General features: G+C 39.9%; 2 protein-coding genes across 2 annotated transcripts; one reads left to right on the top strand and one right to left on the bottom strand.

Annotated features, from left to right (window-relative positions):
• The first annotated feature begins 595 nt into the window (after positions 1–595).
• LOC140945848 (dolichyl-diphosphooligosaccharide--protein glycosyltransferase subunit STT3A) lies at positions 596–15,067 on the top strand. The gene is made up of 16 exons (XM_073394896.1): positions 596–848; positions 1,270–1,330; positions 4,411–4,532; positions 5,235–5,380; positions 5,718–5,766; positions 6,050–6,198; positions 6,756–6,866; positions 7,444–7,524; positions 7,937–8,329; positions 9,530–9,622; positions 10,009–10,269; positions 10,659–10,775; positions 12,736–12,838; positions 13,272–13,460; positions 13,924–13,973; positions 14,849–15,067. Exons 1-16 carry the CDS (start codon positions 737–739, stop codon positions 14,942–14,944), a joined length of 2,133 nt encoding a protein of 710 aa, XP_073250997.1. The 5' UTR covers positions 596–736; the 3' UTR covers positions 14,945–15,067.
• A 1,692-nt stretch (positions 15,068–16,759) lies between these two features.
• On the bottom strand, positions 16,760–21,714 carry LOC140945224 (protein hedgehog-like). Its single transcript, XM_073394275.1, has 3 exons — positions 21,498–21,714; positions 18,958–19,263; positions 16,760–17,689 (listed from the first exon to the last, which is right to left on the bottom strand). The coding sequence occupies exons 1-3, from the start codon at positions 21,712–21,714 to the stop codon at positions 17,037–17,039; spliced, it is 1,176 nt and encodes a 391-aa protein (XP_073250376.1). The 3' UTR covers positions 16,760–17,036.
• Between the last annotated feature and the right edge of the window lie 307 nt (positions 21,715–22,021).

Genomic DNA, 22,021 nt, shown 5'->3' with positions numbered 1-22,021 from the left:
CACTAATGGAGAACAAGTATCAATATAAGGGCTATTCTAATTGGCTCTAAGCGTAAGCTACCATATTTGGAAAAGATTTAGCCAATCAAAATGTGTTTTAAAAGATAGGTCAATTTACAAGTCCCGGATTGTCCTGGATAGAGAGCGTGACTGAAAAAAGGGTCGCATATTTAATTTTCCCGCTAAAAATTTCATCTAAGTATAAAACAGATCAAGTGTCTATTTGAAACATAAAAGAGATGACCATTTTTTTTTCTCATCTCGTTTTTTTTTTCTTCCTTTTTTCTGAAAGGCAACCTTTTTTTTTATCGACAGTCTAATTACACAATTAACGTTTCAGTTAGAAAACAATACACACAGCAGAATCTTTTACCGTCACAAGGAGCTGTCATTTTAAAAACAGATTTCGATCCGGTGAACTCCTACTTCAAAAGTAAATAAGTAAAAATCGATCAACTAGTGGACCTGCGCCATGAACACGTGGTGCTTCGTCGTTGCGTGACAGTATCGCGTGACAATCCATTTAACTGAAGTCGAGTGGGAAAAAAAGCTAAAAGAAACCTGGGCCAAAGGAATAATACCCACGTGACTTCCTGTTCTTTCTCTTCGCCATATTGAATTTCTGGAACAAAAGTCCAGTCAACGTGGCCTCTTTCAATTTGTAATTTTTTACAAATTGCAAGACTTCCACCGTGTAGTTTGCTCCTTATCCAAGGACCGAGAACTTACGGATAAGATGAAACTACAGGAAAGCGGCTTCCAACTTCCATCTTTTCTTCCACGTCTCTCTTACGAGAAGCAAGACACGTTGTTAAAGCTTCTCATTTTGTCCATATGCGCTGTTTTGTGTAAGTATCATGTAATTTATAAACAATCCCCTATATTAACTAGAGAAGTAGATCGCGGTGAAAATAGGTTTCAGTGATGAAGGACTCCATCGGTGAGATTGTGATCATGCTATGAAAAATTGTTATTAGTTTCATAAGCAAAATCAAACAAAACATTCTATGATCTAAGTATCGAATACATACCAATCTGAAATCACTGTTGTTCATTTCCAGTTACAACATGATAAAAAACTTTTCTACTCCATTGCTTTTCGTCAAATATATAGAATCAACCGAAAATTCTACTTGAGTTTTTTTTCTGGATACAGCATTTTCTTATTTAGGTGATTGCTATGTGTTTCAATTTTTATTCTTACTCAAGAAAAATTGTATTTATAAGATTTATTTCTCTTATTCGTTTGAAAACCTTTATTTTTTTCAGCATTCTCTACTAGGTTGTTCTCAGTATTGCGGTTTGAAAGTGTTATTCACGAATTTGATCCGTAAGTTAAAAAATAATGATATTTTTGAAGGATCTGATTCACAGGGTATATTAATATTGTTTTGTCTAGGTTATCAGTATTTGAGGGACTCTAAATACAAAACAGTCTTGTACATTGTTACAGCCTCGAAACAAGCAGAATATAAAAATTATGCTCTCAGAAATTTCACACCCCTTTATTTTTGCTTATGGCATGTAAAAGTACACCAGAGATAAAGAAACTATTACTTCTAATTTTCTGATTAGCCATAAAGTCAAGTTGACAGAAAAATTGCCAAGTTAATTGTTGCTTTTTATAGAATCTGGTTAAAAAAAATTCCTCTACGGTTTGATCCCAGCATCTGATCTGCTGCAATATTCAGTTGGTGCCTATAGTAACTATTTAATTGAGAAGTGGGACAGTTCTAATTTTTTTTCTAAGAGTGTCCCATTTTAGCTTCTGACTGTAAGTCACGTTCTCCTTGTATTGCTCTCATGCAACACTATTGCTGAGCCAGTAAGGTCCAGCTCAAATGTCAAACTTTTCATGTGCCAAACTTAATAGTTATCTGGGTTGACCCAGATGATGTTAGTTCGACAGTTGATTCAGACGTTCTTCTTAATTCGTTGAACTTAATTCCTTTTTCGATGTACAATGGTCTACCATGTTTACCAGTAAAAATATAATTAATTGTAGTAATTTATGCATTAGGTTTGGCACATGAAAAGTTTGATGCTTAAAACCAAGTCACTATGTGGTCAAAGTTCCTATGGGATGTAAGCCACTCAAACTTTATTCATGGGTCAACCCAAATTCGATACTTTTATGTGGGACTTAATTGATTCAAACGTCGAACTTTTCATGTACTTAGTTAAAGGGGTTAGGTTTGGTACATGCAGGCCTAATGTAAGTGTTTTTTTTTTTTCAAATTCAATGTATTTTATTCCAGAATCTATTTTGTTGAATATTCAAGGCACTTATGCAGTGATAAGAAGAAGAAGAAGAAAATAAAGGAAAATAGAATCAAAACAACACCCTAGCTTGTCAATTCCCAGTCCACTAACAATATGACATTTAACCCTTTAAATCCAAATATTCAAATACAAATTCTCCAGACTGATCTCCATACATTTCCTTAAAGAATTGGTTATGAGAATTTATTTGTAGATCAAAGCTCTGCCCATCAGGTGATCATTTCACTAATTTTCACAGCATTTTCTCTTGATTATGTATTGATTTTGTTAGGAGAAAATTGACTTTGTTCACTCTTGGGTCTTAAAGAGATAACTGCCAACTTGAATCAGGACAGCCCTGAGTACTGTAGTTTGTGGGAGTGATGACTGTCTTTCAGTCAATAAGATAATTGATTTGGATATATGTCGTATCCACTTAGAAAAGTATCACAAACCAGTTTTTGCACTTTTGTCAGGTTTATTCTGCCTACTGTAATTTCCTTATTACACTTCTTAAACGCTGAATACTCCGAGCGAGAGGGAGCGTCAAAAAACCTTGCACATTTTTCCCCTGTCTTCATGTCTAATACCGCTTATATAACCTAAAATATCCTCAAGGGACTAAATTAACACTAGGTAATTGCACAGTAACGCCGGCTGTGGGCAGAATGCAAAACAATAATAGTTTTTTTTTTATGTGAGCTCTTTTTTCATTAAAAATATTATTAAATTTTGATTGTTATTATTTCCAAACGTAATAAGACAGTGGTTTTTAGTATAGAGTTTATAGGTTATGAGTAGCTATGGTAACCCTTCCAGGGTACTATTAAGCTTTCACATGACAATAATGGGCATGCATATATTAAAGCCAGGTGTCTAAATATTACTTAGCTAATAGATCCTTCTCTTTTGATTTTCTTTATTAACACTGAATGTTTTCAGGCCACTTTTGTGAATGTTAATTTAGTTTCTTCCATATCAATTTTAATTTCTATGTAATTTTCTCTACTTTTTTAGTATTTTATTTTATAAATTTTGTAAAACTTGAATATACATGTATGTTGTGGTTCAATTCAAGCCTTGGTTTGCAGCTATATATGATATTAGTATATACACACTCAGTGATCTTGGCAATTCAAGCAATCTGATTGGTTAGCTATCTCGGACTATGACGTTATATTCACCGCGCTAGGCGGTGAATATAAAACCGAACAAAATCGCTGTCGTGAACTGGGTGTTTTGCCAAAGTTTCAAAGTAAAACCTTTTTGAAAATACACGAATATCCAAGTGCTGATGACTTTGAAGGCAAGAAAAGACTTCATGGTGTTTAAACAGCGTGATTTATTGTGAAGTGGTTTACTTTAGCTGACTTTTTGTACGCTCGAAGCTATGTTTACCACTTCAGAGGAAAACGAGGTCGCTTTGTCACTGTTTTGTGATTTCGGGATTTTCTCGCAAGACCAATTTTGCCTATAAATAGAAGTTAATTTATGGAGAAGAGAGGAAGGCAAATATTCTCGAAAATTGTACGTGCCAGCAAGTTAACAAGGCAAAGAACTTTGGACATAAACAACGCTCACCTTGATCGCAGCCGCTGTTGACAGCATTTGCAAGAAGCGACAAAGAAAACTTTCTCATTCACGGTGAGTTGACAGAAACAAATAAAGCGCTAGATACTTTTCTTCTCAGAATTGGGTAGTAATTTAAATTTTCGGGGTTTTCTTTTAAACCGTTGATGCTAAAGCTTACAAAACTCGATACAAAAGGATTAAAACTATCATTTGCCATGTTTGAAGATACTGTAAAGATCTAACTTTTGCGCATCCACTGTTTACGGCTTCGTGTTCACGCATGAATTTTCACCTGTCAATCAAACTAATCGTTTTTTAATGGTTTCCTTTCTGATTCTGTTGAGATCACTTCGTGTGAATATACTAAAACAATTATTCACCTCAGGCTCAGTTAATATTGTTGAATAATCCCCTCGACTTCGTCTCGGGGATTATTCAACAATATTAACTTCGCCTTCGGCGAATAATTGTTAATTAAATGAATTTGAAACAAAGGAAGATATAAACCAAAACAACGTTTACAATAAGTGCAACTCTTTAGTTTTTTAAAGATTGTAATCATGGTGTGTTTTTCAGGTACTTCAATTATAGAACTACAAAATTTTTAGCTGAAGAAGGATTTTACAAATTCCATAACTGGTTTGATGATCGAGCATGGTATCCTCTGGGAAGAATTATTGGTGGCACAATTTATCCAGGTAAAAATAGAAGAAGCATTACTGTTTAAACTAGTAATAACCAAAGGTTAACAAGTGAGCAGTGGTCGACACCGACCAAAGGTCAAAACACGCATGATCAGATTACGTGATCAGATTGCCTTCTGGGCATTTCATTCATTGTTAGTGGGAGTCAACTAGAAGCTGGCTATTTTGGTGCCGTGCATGTGCAATTAGCCACCCGGGCCGAGTTGTTTGAAGCTGGGTTAAGATAATCCAGGGTTAGTGCGAGATTTGAATTCAGATTTGAAAGCTTAAAAAGCATTTCAGTTTATCTTCTTTTTGTCTACAAGTTGGTGATTGGAAGCTCTAAAAATAATAGAGAAAATTGTCTGAGAAAATGCTTTTGAAAGCAAGAAAAAGGAACCAGCGTTAATTTTAACCCCAGGTTAAGCGCTAATCGGCCTTCGAACAACTGGGCCCTGGAGATTAGAATTGCAGGCTCCTCTTGTTCATTTACTGATGCGAAAATACATCTTCACCAGATTGATTTGTCATACTGAATTCAGTAAGCCAGCAAGACTTTGCAAAAATTTGCCTGAATCTCCTAGAAATATGACAGCATAAAAAGCCACTGGGCAAAGATTGTCCTTAGTTTATAAAATGATATTGTAGATGTATTGTACATATAGACCTGTGCATATCAGCAGTGTTTTTTAATCAATATTTTTAATGTTTTTATAGGTCTGATGGTTACATCAGCCGTATTGTATCATGTGATGAATTTCTTCCACATCACCATCGATATCAGGAATGTCTGCGTATTTCTTGCCCCTCTGTTTTCATCATTCACAACACTTGTAACATATCACCTCACCAAAGAACTTAAGGTAGGCTGTCGGAGATTTTACAATTACCTGATAATCACTAACTCAAACTATTGAGACAGAGTTCTTTTGTGATAAAAATAAGTGTGATAGAAAATTTCCTCAGAATGTAAGTGTCCCTATTAGTGCACCACTTGTGATTCTGCCAGAAGATTGACATGCTAATAAAGTTGATGATTGACTGATTGATTAATTGATTGATGCTTGGATGCCCAGTCTAAGGTGAATTACAACTAGTCTCTGTCTATCAACAGACTCCTTAAGAAAAGTTTAGTAATGCAGGTCCATTCTGCAGTCATTTTGTTTACATTTATGTTTATACTGTATTTTTTTCCTACAGGATGCCAGTGCTGGATTAGTTGCAGCTGCAATGATCTCCATTGTTCCTGGTAATAAAACAAAATTATTCATTCTCTGGCTTCACTTTTCTAATACATCAGCATTAATCTAAAAGTACCTAGGTAAATTGTTTGTATAAGACGCTGTATCTTATCATCCACTAGAAAGTCTAGCCAACTGCAGATGTCATTACAAAGGCAGTGAGTGTTGGTCCAGCTTAGGTTTGAACCAACAGCCTACTGCTTGGCACACCGGCACTTATCCAATCAAGCTGACCTCAAGCAATAACAATCCTTTGCTTTGTTTTAATGAGACTTGTGGTCTTCTTTTTAGGTTACATCTCTCGTTCTGTTGCTGGATCATATGACAATGAAGGCATTGCCATCTTCTGCATGTTGCTGACATATGCACTCTGGATCAAATCTGTCAAGACTGGCTCACTGTTCTGGTCGACCATGTGTGCTCTGGCCTATTTTTACATGGTTAGTGATAATCACCTTTTTGACCTTTTTCAATGAATGAATATCCTTAAGTTAAACATGATCAGTATTATAGGAAGTAAAGCTGCTTGTTACACTGTAATAAGCAGACTACGTTGAATCACATTAAGGCAACAAAAAGCCCCCAAAAATGATGATTTGCTTCAAAATCGTCTCAGTATCATCATCACCATCACCTTTATTTAACCTCAGATTTACAGTGTAGCTCTTGAAGCTAATATCTCTGAGATAGGAGAAAAGGAAAAAAAATATAGTAATAATAATCCTAAAAGAAAAGAAATAGAAAGTAGTAGAAAACAAAAAATAAGAGGAAATACAGTCTAATTAAAAGAATTTAACTACCTATTACTAGTTGTATTATTACATAAACCTCAAAACAGTTAACAACTAAAATGTTTGTTGTTATGGACATCCACTTAATTGCTGACTTTATTTGATCACACAACTTGAAAGAAACATCATGAAACTCAGTAACGTTCAGCTTTGAAGGAGGCAAAGTAGTAATGCATGCATAATTTGGTAACTTTTCCCTTTATCAGGTTTCCTCCTGGGGCGGATATGTTTTCCTGATCAACTTGATTCCTCTTCATGTTTTGGCTCTGATGGCGACTGGCAGGTTCTCACACAGAATCTATGTTGCTTACTGCTCTGTAAGTACATGATTTATGTAAGCAGTTAAGTGGTTCGTTTTTAAAGAAACTGTGGTGAGCTGCAATGGCAAGGGAGTGAAATGAAAAAAAAAACATTGGTGTTGTCATTGAGTTGTCAATTTCCTTCCAAGGGGATGTTCCACTTGTCAGATTGGCCATTTTCATTGACTTCACCACTTTACAAGGAGCACCTCTTGTAATCTCATTTAAATTTTTGCCAAGCCTCTGGCAATTTTTTGCCAGATTTGCCATTTTCACCACAGGGCTGTCATTAGCTTTCTAGGCAGCTGTAGCAGTTAAGGATTCACTCGTAACATCTCACAAAAATTTATAGTGCCACGTTTGGCTTTCCACTTTGATCACCCGTAACATCAAGCAAGCTCAGCCATAAAAGGTGTTACAGGTTACAACCCTTATCGAAGGCTCTGCACCATTGTGTGTATAATTTCTGGAGATAAGAGTTCTCGCCACCGTGCAATCCCTGCTCCTGTTGATTGTGATCTCTGTGGTCCTTGTTACACTGTATCCAATATCCAGCTGTCAGATATTAACAATAGCAAATAATTGTTATTTCCAGGTTTATTGCTTGGGGACCATTCTGTCAATGCAGATCTCCTTTGTTGGATTTCAGCCGGTACAATCCAGTGAACACATGGCTGTAAGTTTTGTTCTGCATGTAAAACAATGCTGACTGACTTTTCAGTTTTGCCAGAAACTCATAATGGCCTCCTTGCAGGCGTTTCCCTCCCTCCCTCCCTCCCCCCTCCCCCCTCCTCTTCCTCCCCCCTCCCCTCCTCGCGCGTCCCTTGCATTTCTCTCACGCCCCAAATCCCCTTTTCCTTTCCCTTCGAACGCCGGCTACGCGTGCTAAGTTTCCGGTTTTACTAGATACAAACGCGCACTTGCGTTTCCTGCTAGCGGAGTCTACTTTCCGTTTCTTATTGGCGAGAGGAAGCAGCCTACTTTCTCTCACCAATAATAAACGGACTCTGCAAGCAGGAAAGCGCCTGTGATGTAAATAAAGTGATAAGTTTTGTATGCCTGAATTTTCAAACCTTCGTTCTCTGCAGGCCTTTGGCGTGTTTGGCCTCTGCCAGATCCATGCTTTTGTGGATTACGTCCGTGCGCGCATGCCCAGAGAACACTTCCAACTCCTATTCAAAACAGTGGTAGCGGTAGCAGCCGTTGGTGTCTCGACTGTTGGTGGCATCCTAACCTTCACTGGCAAAATCTCACCCTGGACTGGGCGTTTCTACTCACTGTTGGATCCATCTTACGCTAAGAACAACATCCCTATCATCGCTTCCGTTTCTGAACATCAGCCCACGACGTGGTCTTCGTTCTACTTTGATCTTCAGCTCATGGTGTTCATGTTCCCTGTTGGTTTATACTACTGCTTTTACAAGCTCACTGACGCCAATATTTTTATCATCATGTATGGCGTTACCAGCATCTATTTCGCCGTAAGTAGAGATTGATTATTAAAAATACGATGGTTATATCACCGATTATACTTTAGGCTGTTTTGAAATAACGCGCGAGACTGTGTCAGGGTTGGGACACTATGAGACTATTTTGAGGACTACACCCTACTAGAGAGTTAAGCAACGACAACTGGGACGGCAACGAGAACAGCAAAAAGCAATAAGTTTAGATTAGCAAAAGAACAACTCTGGGCGTGTGTCAAACATTTTTGTACACTTCTTTGCCGTCACTGCACGACTACGACGTGAAAGTGCCTTGTTTTACGTTTTGGGGAAGACGAACACACGACAGCAATTTTTTATTCTTTTCCTGAACTTCGATACAGTCTTAAAGAATTCCAGTCCAGAAAAATTTGCCAACATTTGACGAATTGAACGAGATGGAATAAGCGCGATTAACTTTGAGACAACGCGAACACACTTGTAAACTGACGTTTCCGTAGCCGTCGCCGTCGTTTTTGCTTAAGCTCCCTAGGGGCGTTAAGATGCGAGGACGGTGACGACAACAAAAACGTCGCTTAAAAACTGAATTCGCGTTTTTTCAATCTTCATCGCGATTATTCTTTTTCACCTAATTTGTCAAATGTAGGCGAATCCTTCAGAAGCTGAATTCCTGAGAACCCTATCCAAGTCCAGAGAGAGAAAGAAAATTTCATCGTGGCTTGTTTACAACCTCCATAAAACGTGAATTTAGGCATTTTCTACGTCGAAGCACATGCTGAACAAGGCCACCATGGGATTGTAAAGGTTTATATGTGACATGTTTGCAGCAAACTGCTAGGAAAGTCGAATTTGTTGAAAAATAATTGTTCGTACAGCCTCGTTCCCAATCTTCGTTGGCGTGTTAGGATGTAACGTCACCCATCATCGAATGCACAGTTCCAGGCATCCTGCGTCCCCTCGCATTGCGCGAATTTGCCTGGGGAGATGTCTTATATTGATTCGTAATGTCACGTGAACTGAACCAAGAAACACTTTTTGTTTCTCAACTCAACAAGCGAACGGCCGGGCACAGAACACTGTTCAGGCGCTCTGTCAACCGAGCTAAAGAGAGAAACTGTACGATAAATGTACATGTACTTCCTTCGGTGACTTTCGATCGGAACCGTAAGTTTTAACACAACATATTTTTTTCGGGTTTTGGACACTGAATCTTTCTTTGTTGTTGTTGTATTTCAGGGTGTGATGGTTCGTCTGATGTTAGTGTTGGCTCCTGTGGCTTGTATCTTATCAGGAATAAGTGTATCTACTGTCCTCACAACCTACATGAAGGTACGGTGTTCATTCTATCCCCCTTGTTGTGTTCCTTGTGGATTTCCTGTGCAAAAAAATCGCTTGTCAGGTAGCGCAGTAACCTACCTAGGGTATTCGGAAACTGCGCACCTACCCCTCCCCTAAGCCAACATTAACACTTACTTCTCACTTAGGGCAAAATGTTGGCTTAGGGGAGGGGTAGGTTGGCAGTTTCCCAGAAACGGCTGTTCGTTGCTTATTTATAAAGTGAGGTTGGTTGTTCTTGTAATTGCCAAAGACATTCCGCATACAGTAAAAGGAAGTTCCACCTTTCCACCTGACCTAACTTATCAGACGCGCTGTATCGGATGATTAACCGGTAATGTTTAATCGAAAGCAATGGTGCTTGTGTTTTTTTTCTGTAGAATCTGGACATTTCTCGCCGCGACCGGAAAACTGCGAAAAAAGTAGATCCAACCTACCCGATCAAAAACGAGGTTGCAACTGCCATGGTTGGCCTGATGGCATTATTGCTTGTCACTTACACATTCCACTGTACCTGGGTTACCTCTGAAGCGTATTCTTCGCCATCCATCGTGCTATCGGCTAAACAACACGACGGTTCCCGAGTCATCTTCGACGATTTCCGTGAAGCTTACTACTGGCTCCGACAAAACACTCCCGAGGTAACTTGATCGTGCTATTTTGCTACTCGCATGCTTTTACGCTCTTGTAAACTTCACCGTATAGTTTTTAATACCGAGCTGAAAAGCTGTTGTCGAGGTGTCTGCTTGTTTTGTGAATGATTTTTGTCGTCGTTGTTTTTTTGGAGGGGGAATAAAATAATGCAACTGCATCTATACATTGCAACGTCAAAAACGAAAGCGAAAGCCCGCGGATGGGACTGAACCTGACTTCCTGCGCTCAATTTCCTGCTCTGTCGGTTTTAACACATGTGCGCGCCCTCGTCACTGTTGACACGTTGTCTTTGATGAACCTACCTATTTATTCAAACTCAACAGAAGAGCATGGTCTCCCAAAATGATATTTATTTATTTTTATTTGTTTATTTCAGGAATCGAAAGTAATGTCATGGTGGGATTACGGTTATCAGATAACAGCCATGGCGAACAGAACGATATTAGTGGATAATAACACGTGGAACAACACGCACATCTCCAGAGTTGGTCAGGTAAGACAGCATGTGATGAACACGTGTTTCTCCTTGCAAGGTAATAACTCGAAGAATAACACACAATTAGCCCTTTGCAGCGCTTGGTCACGTGCGTAGATACCACTAAGCAACGGCTCCCTGGATGGAAGGAAGGAACTGGAAGGAAGAAATATGATTGGCTTAGCGACTGGTGACAAACTCGCGTACCTGTTTGTTACTATAGTGAACGCGCAAAGCCGAAAACGAATGGATTTGGCGGGAAAATGTTGCTGTTTTTGTTTTAAGCTTTCTGATAGATCAGTCCAACAAAGCTGTTTATATAAAAGAAAAAGGTTTTTTAGCGAGAAAACAAATAGACAGCTTTATTTAGCCCCCTTGTTATATTGTCAGATGAAGCGTATTTCATGTTGTGTATGTTAAGAAGCAACGCAGTTGGAGTTGGAGTCGTAAGCGGACGTGTAAGAGCGCCCTAGCCTCCCCGCAGACGTCCTTTGGGGTTCGTATGTCACGCATTCATTTCATTGGGGGAGAAATGAATGCGTGACAAACGAACCCCAAAGGACGTCTGCGGGGAGGCTAAGAGCGCCCATGACCTAGTGAAAAACAAAAAGGTGAGTCGTAATTGGAGACGACGGAGTAGAGAAAATCAGAACGTTTCGTTTTTCTTCCGACTTCAATTATGACTCTGTCGCTTACGATCTAGTGAAATCCAAGTCGGAGTCAATAGCAGAAGCGGAAGGATAGACCGATCACAATGCTTTTTCCCAACGTTTTGTGCTTGGTTTAGTTATTCCGCTTCTGTATGCGATTTAGAGAACGTAGTTTTCACTAGATTGTTAACCACGAAGTAGTAAGTGAAATCGGAAGGCTGTTTTCGTTTGATCATAACTCTCCACGCTCCTTATTGCGACTTCGTCTCTCCGTTGCTAGTGAAAGCCGGCCTTTAACGAAATTGTTTGGTCGCTTTATTTTTTTGCTTCGCTCGGATTTTAAATTAATAATTGCAAGTCCATATCTAGTACCTACACTCCTACTTTACTGCATGGTTTGTAGGCCTCGCTTGTGGACGACAGTAAGAGCCTTACTTCCAAACATGTCAAGTCCCTTGTGACTCTTTTATTGGGTCTCTTGGTTGAAGGCAACAAACATGATTGTTTTCGTAGACAAACGTTTCGACGATTTTTAAAGATCGTCCGAAGGTAGTCCCGCTATCTTCTCCACTTGAGGGGTTAAATTTCAGCTTCACTACGCAACAGACAGAGCACATAATGAACCATTAGGTTTATTTTGCGTGTTTTGGCCGAGCACCAGAGTACAATAAGTAATCTAATACAAAAAACCATGGAAATCTAACACTATCTTCTAAGTCCCTCCAATAGCAGATAGGAAAATAACGAGAGCTGGGCAACCACTAACAAGACACAGTGGTTAGACGGGGGCCAGAAAAAACCTGCCGGAAAAAACCCCGTAGGGAAAAAATATGACAGGAAATCTGGGTAGGAACCAGGCCCAAGCTCTGCAGCCCATCCTACGAGGCGATTAACAAAAATAAAAAAAAATTTTGGGGGGTCGACCCAAAAAAAAATTAGAAGGGTTTGTATGGAGTTTTCTGAGTATAACTGGGCTACTATCTCAGAGACAATTTGCCCCGAAATGCTCATTTTTGGCAAGTAGGCCTCTTGGACATTGTTCTTTCAGAATATCCTGACAAATCCCATAATTTCAGAAATTTCATTTTTATGACTTCATCACTTTAGTACTCTATTACAGGCGTCCCAAGAGATATTGAAGACAATGCTTATGCAAAATTTTGGGGGACAAATAGGGTGCATTATGGGAAATGTGGAAGTGGCGTTTCCCTGAAAAAAAAGAACGCCTTTCGCCTGATCGCAGGTTCATTTACCCTCGTTTTGAAACAGAGGCTTGGGGTAACTCTTCCGTTTGGATTTAATCTTGATGGACCTCATTACCATTTCAGGCTATGGCCTCGAGTGAAGACAGAGCGTATGAAATCATGCGAGAACTTGACGTGAATTATGTGTTGGTTATTTTTGGCGGGTTGACTGGATACGCCTCAGATGGTGAGTACTTTTTACGGGACGCCAAACAGCTGATTGTTGCGTGAAAAGTAACTACAGCCTGTTTACAGATCCCCCCTCCCCTCAGGTAAAATTAGAGCAGCCGGGTAGGTCCTGTACACAGGCTAAGTAACTATAGTGAAATGAACTCGATCTATTGGACGTGTTGAAGCTTAATTAAAAACCAGTAACTACAAAACGTATTTTGATCAGCACTGCCGTAGCTTGTTTTGAAGTCCTTTTCTATTCCTATTGTAAGCCTCCTCGGATATAAGTCCCTCCGTTTATAAACCCTCCTAAAACGCCTTACGAAGACGGATAAGCGCGCCGGTAGTTTACGGTATGGCAGTTACGTGAGCAGAAACATTCACTTACCCGCAGAAAACGCCTGCAAAGTAGCCTCATTCTCATCTAACTCACTGTTTTCTCACTGCAGACATAAACAAGTTCCTGTGGATGGTGCGTATTGGCGGTAGCACAGAGAAGGGCCAGCACATCAAGGAACACGATTACTACACCTCCACTGGTGAATTTCGTATCGACAAAGGTGGTTCCCAGATCCTGCTCAACTGCCTCATGTATAAAATGTGCTACTACCGATTTGGCTCTGTGTATACCGAGCAAGGTGAGCCCAAATAATCATTGCCTTTTATTTCCGTATCCTCCCCCTGTGTAGATAGTCCTTCTATAATATTTGCAGCGTTGTACGTTTCTAGGTCTATTTTCGCGCCAAATAGTCTGTCACCGTTTTTTATCGCTAATAGGTCATTTTGGCGCCAAGTCGCAATCTCCGCAAGGTCGTCGTTAAATATTTCCTGTATGCACTCAAGCTCGTTCCCAGACTCGTCTCTCTGCTGAGGCGAGCGAAAAGAACCCTCCGCTCGCCAGGTAGTTTTTAGCTGACTCTGTTTTGTACTTTACGAATACCCTTTTGCTTGTAGCGAAAGTAAGAACCAGCATCAGCGTTAAATAAACAGTCTCTGTGAATCATTGTTAGAATTAAATAAACTCTACGGTGCTGTTATTTGTTTCCTTTATCATTCCAACGTTAGTTTATATTTTAATTTTTTGGTTTGATTTATTTGTAGGAAAACCAACTGGTTATGACCGTGTGCGCAATGCTGAAATCGGAAATAAGGTATAGCAGCTTTATTTACTTCGTCAATTCTGAACATTTCTGAGATGACGTAACGAGAATAGTTTTCAGTGTGCTGGGCCTAACTGAAGTAGCAAATAAACATTTGTTTCTGTTGGGCGCGGAAAACTACAACAGCTCGAGAAAAACAGCCGACATTTCGCGACGCCACCACTGGCGAAATGACGTCCCTGAGAAACGACTGTGGAAATTCCATGCTAATTGGCTGCTTGTGCTGCGAGAGAACTTTGCTTTAACCAATAGGAAGCCCTACCCAGAAGTGGGTGGTGACACGTCATCAGTATGGAATTTCTTCAGTCGTTGCTCAGACGTCATTTCACCGGGAAACCAGTTGGTGGCGTCGCCACACGCGAGGAAGGTGACACGTGAAGAAAAGACTTCGAAATCCTATGCTGTTACCAATTAAAGGACTGAATTGTCTCAGCAGTACTTTCCCATGGAACTATATTTTTAGTTGGTACTTCAACGTCTGAGTCTGTGGATGAAATTCTGTGATGTTACCATTATTTTCACTTTGCGCTATTTGTTCTTTAGCATTAACCCTTTAAACCCGAAGATCAAAATATGAATTCTCATTTGTTGCCCCTATTTATTTCCTACAGAAGTAGTGGGGAGAAGTTGATAAAATATCAAGAAAATATATCTTGTGTGATCATGTCTGTAATTCTCATGACCACTCTGCTTTATAAAGTATTGATATTACAAGGAGAAATTTGATGCTGATCAGTCTAAGGGATTAAAGGGTTAACAAAATGGAATTGGACAATTTTGTAGGGTTTTTTTTATTGCGGTCACATAGTCTAACAAGTCCTTTTTTTTTTTTCATTGACCGGCAATTTGTGATGTTTCCCTCGTAGGAATTCGAGCTGGACGTATTAGAGGAAGCATACACCACCGAACACTGGCTTGTTAGAATCTACAAAGTAAAGGATCTGGAAAACAGAGGCTCCTAGAGTCCACAAGCTTGTTTTTTTAATACTATTATTGTGTAAGATGCCAATGCCTCTAACTATTTCTAACTAGTTAGACAATTTTTCAGCAGCGAGTGAATTAAAAATAAAATTATCAGCCTTGTAGCTGTTGACACTTTATTCACTTTTTAAAGTAAAGTTTTAAATGTGTGAATGAGGGACTTGTATTTAAGGGGGCTGTGTCAAGAAATTCAGCCAAATTAGGAAATTACAAAATGCCCGTTGAATTAAGAGAATTAAAAATAACCGCTTAAAACTTTAAAGGAAGGTTAAAATAACATAACAGAAACAACAGATGCCACGGATGGGCAAAACTGAAGAAGATTGAAACGGATTGAAATTAGGGTTTTTGAAAACTGTTCAGCCTAACAGTTTCTCAAAGATGATCCCTGCTGCTTGCAACTTCAAGAAAAATGCTCAGGAGACATATATGTTTGTCTCGGGTCTCTGATTTTGTCATTTACATGTAATTTCTTTGTTTACTTTAAGTTCGATAGCGATTGAGCGCGAGTAATTGGCAAAAATTAAACAAAATGAACTGGACTGCCGTGACACAGCCCCTTTAAGGGGGCGGTGTCATGAGGATATTACTCCTGTAAAGATGTGAATAAGATAACAAACAAATCTCAAAATGGAGTGCTTACCTATAAGAATTTTTTAGGTGATTTTTGCGGGAAAAGCATTAACTCTTGAAAGAGTGGATCCACTATTTTCAAGAATTAATCCATGTCCATCTTTGCCATCGGTAGTAACAGACAACGGGAAACAATTTCAGTCACTTAAATGTAGTCTAAAATAACCAACCTAGATCATTGTTTTGGTAATGCAATTGATGCGAAGACATGTTATATCTTACAAAAAAGACAGCAAATAGCGTAGACTATGAGTAGTCTCTCTTTTTTCTTGGTCCGTCAAGCGAAAAGCGCGCGAGACAGGAGAGGCACGCCGCCCACGTTTCTCTCGTCTCGCGGCTTCGCCGCTCAACACTGGCGCGCGCGTGCACTACCCTCACTAAATCTGAAGAAACAGTGAGACTGCGCGCAGTCTTGAGGAAGAGTATGAGGATCAATTTAGGTTTCTGGGAAACTGCCCACCTAACCCTCCCCTAAGCTAACATTAGCACTTACTTTTCACTTTGGGCAAAATGATGCCTTAGGGAAGGGGTAGGTGGGCAGTTTCCCTGAAACTTAAATTGATCCGAGTATGTATATGCTTAGCTTTCCCTTGCTCTTTATTTTCTCAAGTAAACGTTCACGGTATGTATTTTTAGCTTGGGCTGGAGGGGGCTTAGTCTTTTTCCCAGCCGTTCTTTGTGTCGTCACTCAACGCTCCAAACAACAAAAAAACTGGCTGCATAGAAGACTAGGTGGACCCAAGCCGTTTTATGTGGCGCGGAAGATTGGGTCGGTCCTACGTCGAATTGCACCGCGAACCGTTTTATGGACGCCTCTGGTTCTTCTATTACGGACCTCGCGAAACTTCGACGGCGACGGTGACGGCAAGGAGAACAGGTTCAATCCTTGCATGTGCATCACGCTTCTCTGTCAATTTCTTTGCCGTCCCTGCACAACTACGACGTGAAATGACGAAATTTGAAGTTCTTTTTAGCACGTGAACAGTGGAGAGTTTTTGGATCGCGAAAATGGCCTGTTGCTCTATTCGGACCCACTTGAATAACCTGGAGATCGTTTTGTTAGTAAGTCCGTGGATGAGTAATTGTGAAAGCGGATGCGAAATATCATTTGACACAGCTCGTACACAAGGAAAGTTTATCCGAGAGAATCGTTTATCTTTCACTTTTATTTAACGACAAAAAGATGTCTGTCTTTTGTCTTGTTTACAACTTCCTCTTTGAAACCCGGGGCCCGGTGTTTAGTCGAGTGAAACGCGGCATCCGCAAAATTTAATAAAGTATTTATTCAGAAAGTCTGGCTAAAATTTAGGCCTTGGTTTTAACTTCCCATGAATTCGGCCGCTTTTTAGTTTATTTTATTGTAAATTGTGGCTTTATTTTTTAAAGCGATGTTTCAAATATGATTTAAGCAGAGCGTAATGCGTCGGTTTCGATCTTGCCTTAAAGGAAAATGTCCGTTAAAGCGGCAAGTCCTAAGGCGTACCATGAAATTCCATCCATCCGTTGGAAATCATTCCAGAATGTCCAATCTATGAAGCTGACCAATCGTTTACAGGCTCCAGTGATGGCGTACAAGCCTCTTAACGGCGCCATTACAAAATGTGCTGCCTCATGGGAAGGCCAGCTGGCGTAGCACGACACGAGAACACCATTCACTAATAGCGTTCCTTCCTTGGTTAAAGGGGCATACACGCCTGTCTCTGTTACCATGGAGATCCGGGTTATTGCTTTATATCTAGCGACTCTCTCGTTCGATGTATAAAGCAAGTTTCCGAGCTTGATATCTGAGGCAAAGACCGCAGCAGCAGGGGACGTCGAGTTTTCTTTTCGAAAGATCAAATGTTGTGGAGATAACATTACAACGTTACCTGTGCTGATTTCAAACTTGTAAAATTCTGCGTCAGTTTTTCTCTCCTTATGTAGGAAAGCAATTACTTCAGTGTGAATGGTTTCTCCATTCATGCCCAGTGTCCGAACTTTGTCACCAATCCCCAGCTGCCTCATACTGATGTTTGCACCTGACTCTAGGGTCATGTGAGAAATGGCGGGAAAACACAGGTGTCGCGGCTGTTTACAAGAAGGACATGGCGGCTCTAAAAAAGAAATACAGCTTAGGTGTTTGATATAGAAATTTATTAAGTACTGTTTAACCCTTTAATCCCTAAGACTGACCAGCATTAAATTTCTCCTTGTAATATCAATGCTTTGTAGAACAAAGTGGTTATGAGAATTACAGACATGATCACACAAGATGAATTTTCTTGATATTTTATCAACTTCTCCCCACTTCTTCATTAGGAAATGAATAGGAGCAACAAATGAGAATTCAAATTTTGATCTTAGGGTTTAAAGGGTTAAAGACTCAAGCAGAATACTCTTCTGCTCTTTTTTTGAACGGCGTTAAAATCTCTGATATTGATCAACTCATTCTTGCACTAATATTTAGAGTTGTGATTATTTTGGTCTAAAAAATTGGACGTAAAGTTTAGCCGTGTCTTTATCAGATATTAAGACACTCATTAAGCATTAATTTCTTTTGTTTTTTTTTCTTCATGAATTATAAATGAGTTTTTGAAATAGTTGCAAGTAAGATCGAAATTTGTATAGAACATACTCAGCCTTGTATGATGTTTCTAGACCACTCACTACCAACCTTCACATTCTTTTCAAGACTTCCAGTTCAAAAACACCTGTTCGAGACGCGAAATAATCAAATTGTTCACCCTGTCAGGAGCCCTTGACCAGTGATTTAAGACTCAAGACCATTAAAACCATACCCTGTTCAGCGCGCGGCACACACCCGTTTAGTCCAAAAAAGGAAGTGCCCCGAACGGGCGCCATACTTGTTTGAGACAGTTTTCATCCGCTCATTTACCAATATGAGGGATTTTCAAATTGATTACTATTTAAATGAAGATGTGGTCCTCGCAGTGGTTATTTCAGTTTAAGCAATTGCAAATTAAGCCGACAAAAATTTCAGAACTTCAACTGGATTCGAACTTATGTTAGCGCTGAGTTATGAAGACGCATACATAAAGCGCAGGCCAATTTGCTGAATTACGATGTCTTCATTTAAATTTGTATTTCCGTAGTTCACATCACTCTCATTCTACGTTTCATTCCTTTCAAGGGGTTAAGATGAACTCAACAAATTGGCCTTCTTCCGTAGCTCACTGCAGCACTACCGCAGAGGCCATTGGTTCGAAGTCCAGATTCTTTTTTTTCGGGTTAATTTCCAATTGCTTCAATTGCAACTACCACTGTAACGACCATATCTTCATTCAACATTTCAAAAATTGTTTCCGCAATTCACATCGTCTTCATTCTATTGATGGCTACATCTCTCTCGTAAGATACTTACTATAGTCCCCAAATCTATATACAAAAATTGCGCCTGATTTGCCGACACCGCTGTCGCAGTCTACTGATATCCCGTCCCTAGCGTAGGTTGTCTCGGCCCCAGTACCACTCCAACACTCAGTATAAAACTGGATGCCAAAGAACTTGTATCCTTTATCCCTGGCTTTCGCTGCGCATGCTCTGACAGTTTTGTTTATATCCTTACGATCGATAGTGTCTCGAAAGTTGGCTATTAGTTCGGGAAGTGGTCGGGGTTCTACGTATGAGTCTCGAAAGCAACCAACTGGCTCAACTGTCCATAAACTTGCTGAAATAGTACAAATAATTGCATAAATAAAAAAGGTCAATAAAAGATAATTGCATGCGGATACAAGAAATAATCATATAGGAATGATAATTATCCGTATTTGGGAATTTTAAGGTTCATGTCTTGAATTTTCAGTTTACTGAGTAGGGAACTAGGAGTCAACTGGAACTGGCTTGGCTTCTACGCTCCGGTGCAGGAGATTTCATTAAAACATTTTTGCGTAATTAAAGAAAAACCCTTATGAGCTCGGGTTAGTCACGTCCAGTTTATAACAGAGAATGTGAATACTATCCATGCAAGAGGCTATAAAGGGGACAGAGAGGTCATCTCCCATATACACCCTATTCCATAGGTAATTCGTCTCGAGTTATTTTTAACACCACAGATCCCGAGGGGGATTAGACAACAGCCAATCACATAGCGCGAATGTGTTCCGCGTGGATGACCCACGCTGAGAGCCACGCGTCCTTCACGAAATGACGCAGAACAAAATGGGGGAAGATGCGGAGAGCGATTTTGCTATTCCTTTTGTCGACGAAAACGACTACAGCGAGATTTCTGCGAAAGCTGTGTCAGCGAAACCGAAATTAAAAAAGGACCGCCCTTCCTCTCTTGTATAGAGCAAACAGTAGAGCAGGGAAATCCTTAACACACTGAATATTCTCTCAGGATCATTTATAATTTACAGTTTGAAGAGAGCAATTTTTGATTTTTATTTTTTTCAGTCTTTATAACGATTATTCCTACCCACTTACTTTGTCAATTGTAGGCGAACCCTCCTAAAGCTGAATTTCAAGGGACCATATTCAAGCTCAGAAAGAGAAATAAAATTTCGTCGTTGCTTATTTACGTCCTCCATAAAACGCGAAATTAGGCATTTTCATGTCGTAGTCGTGCAAAAACGGGAAAGAAATGAACAAAAAAGTGTGTTGCACGTGCAAAGTTGTTGTTTTGCTAATTAAACCTATTGTTTTTTTGACGTTCTAGTTGTCGTCCGCGTTGTTGGATCTTAAACTCCCTAAATTGTACAAACGACCGGTTTCAATAGACCGGCGAAATTACTCATTTTATTAAAGCACTGAGGTTACGACAACTTCGAGTTAAACTGATTTCACGGGTTGTCAAGGAGTCCAGCGGTTCCTTTTTCCCAGGTGAACGCCGACTCATTTCGATTCAATATTCAGGAATGCTCTCGATCTTTTTCACTTTCATTGCCTCTCGCCCGACATGTTTTGCACGGCGTTTGGTCATGCGAAACCTCCACGAAACATCCACGCCTCGCGCGAGGTAACTTTATCCCGATTCTCAAAATAACTCGAGACGAATTACCTATGGAATAGGGTGTATATGGGGGATGCCCTCTCTGTCCCCTTTATAGTCTCTTGTATCTATGGTATGGGGACGATGAGAGAAAATTGCTGAATTAATTACTTCTTTAGTTCCAGTATTTCCCGAATGGATCACTCTGTAAGAAGCTAGCATGCATGTTTCCATCATCAATTCGAAGCACATTTCTCTAACTCTCTTTATGACGTACCCTTCTTCATATATTTAAAAAGGCAACGTTCACACAGTGCTGGACTAATTTTAGACCAGTTGAAAACTCGTAAGTTCAAGTATTCTGTTCACACGGATCCACCGTAACCGTCCGAAGATTTAGACGCCTAACCGTTCAAAGTTCCGTGTGAATAGAGCGAAAATTAATTTTGAACGGTCCCGTGTAAAGGAAGTGTCCGGTCAAATTTTTTAGTGTGAACGTCAGCTTACGGTTTTTCCATAGGGACCTTAAGATAGGACGACGGCGACGGCAACGAGGACGTCAAAACGGCAATTTATAGGTTCGTTTAATAACTAAAACAACAATTTTGCACGTGCATCACGCTTTTTTGTACATTTCTTTGCCGTCACAGCACAACTACGACGCGAAAATGCCTAATTTCACGTTTAACAGAGGAAGTACACAAGCGACGACGAAATTTCCTCTCTCTTTCTGAACTTGGATGTGGTTCTTAAGAACCAATTTCAGAGGGTTTACCTACATTTGACAAAGTTAGCGACTTGGAATAATCGCGATGAAGATTGAAAGAACGCGAATTCACTTTTTCAGCGACGTTTTCGCTACCGTCGCCGTCGTCGGATCTTAATAATAACACGTTCTCTAGAAACTCAAGGGAAACAAGATCTCTTTTCTTACAAATATATTCCCCAAAGGTACAAAAACTGGCTGGCCTTACCGTTTGGTGAAGAAGGAGGGGTTGTAACAGTCGTGTTTCCCCGGGGGATGGTAGTTGGGGATGAACTGCGAGAAGACAAGGCCTTTGACGTCGGGCCCTCTCGGGGGGTGGAAGTAGTAGGCGTTGTCCTTGTCGTTGTCGTTCTCGTTGTCTTCCAGACCCTGGGGGTGGATGGACGAGGCCAAGGTAGTGGAGTTTCAATAAAAGAATCCTCCATGGGCTTCTGTGTGCTTGTATACTGAGCGGCGGACACAGGGTAACCATCTTTGATGAAGCGGAGAGATAAACGTCAAAAAGAAAAATAACGAACACTTTTTTGCTACTAGCTTTGGACTACAGAGAAGTAAAAAAAAAACATTTCGAAAGAAGCACTAGAGTTAAGAAATAATCATTAAACACTATTTTTTTATTATTAGCAATTAGCCGTTTTCAGTACCGTGGCCTTTTTTTCCTTAGCTGAAGGTCAATTTATACGCTCCTTGACATGAAAGTCTTACTGTAGAATTAATTTCAAAAGAAGTGTT

Source organism: Porites lutea, chromosome 8 (assembly GCF_958299795.1).
Source record: "Porites lutea chromosome 8, jaPorLute2.1, whole genome shotgun sequence".
Lineage (NCBI taxonomy): Eukaryota > Metazoa > Cnidaria > Anthozoa > Scleractinia > Poritidae > Porites > Porites lutea.
This window is presented reverse-complemented; position numbering and strand designations above follow the sequence as displayed.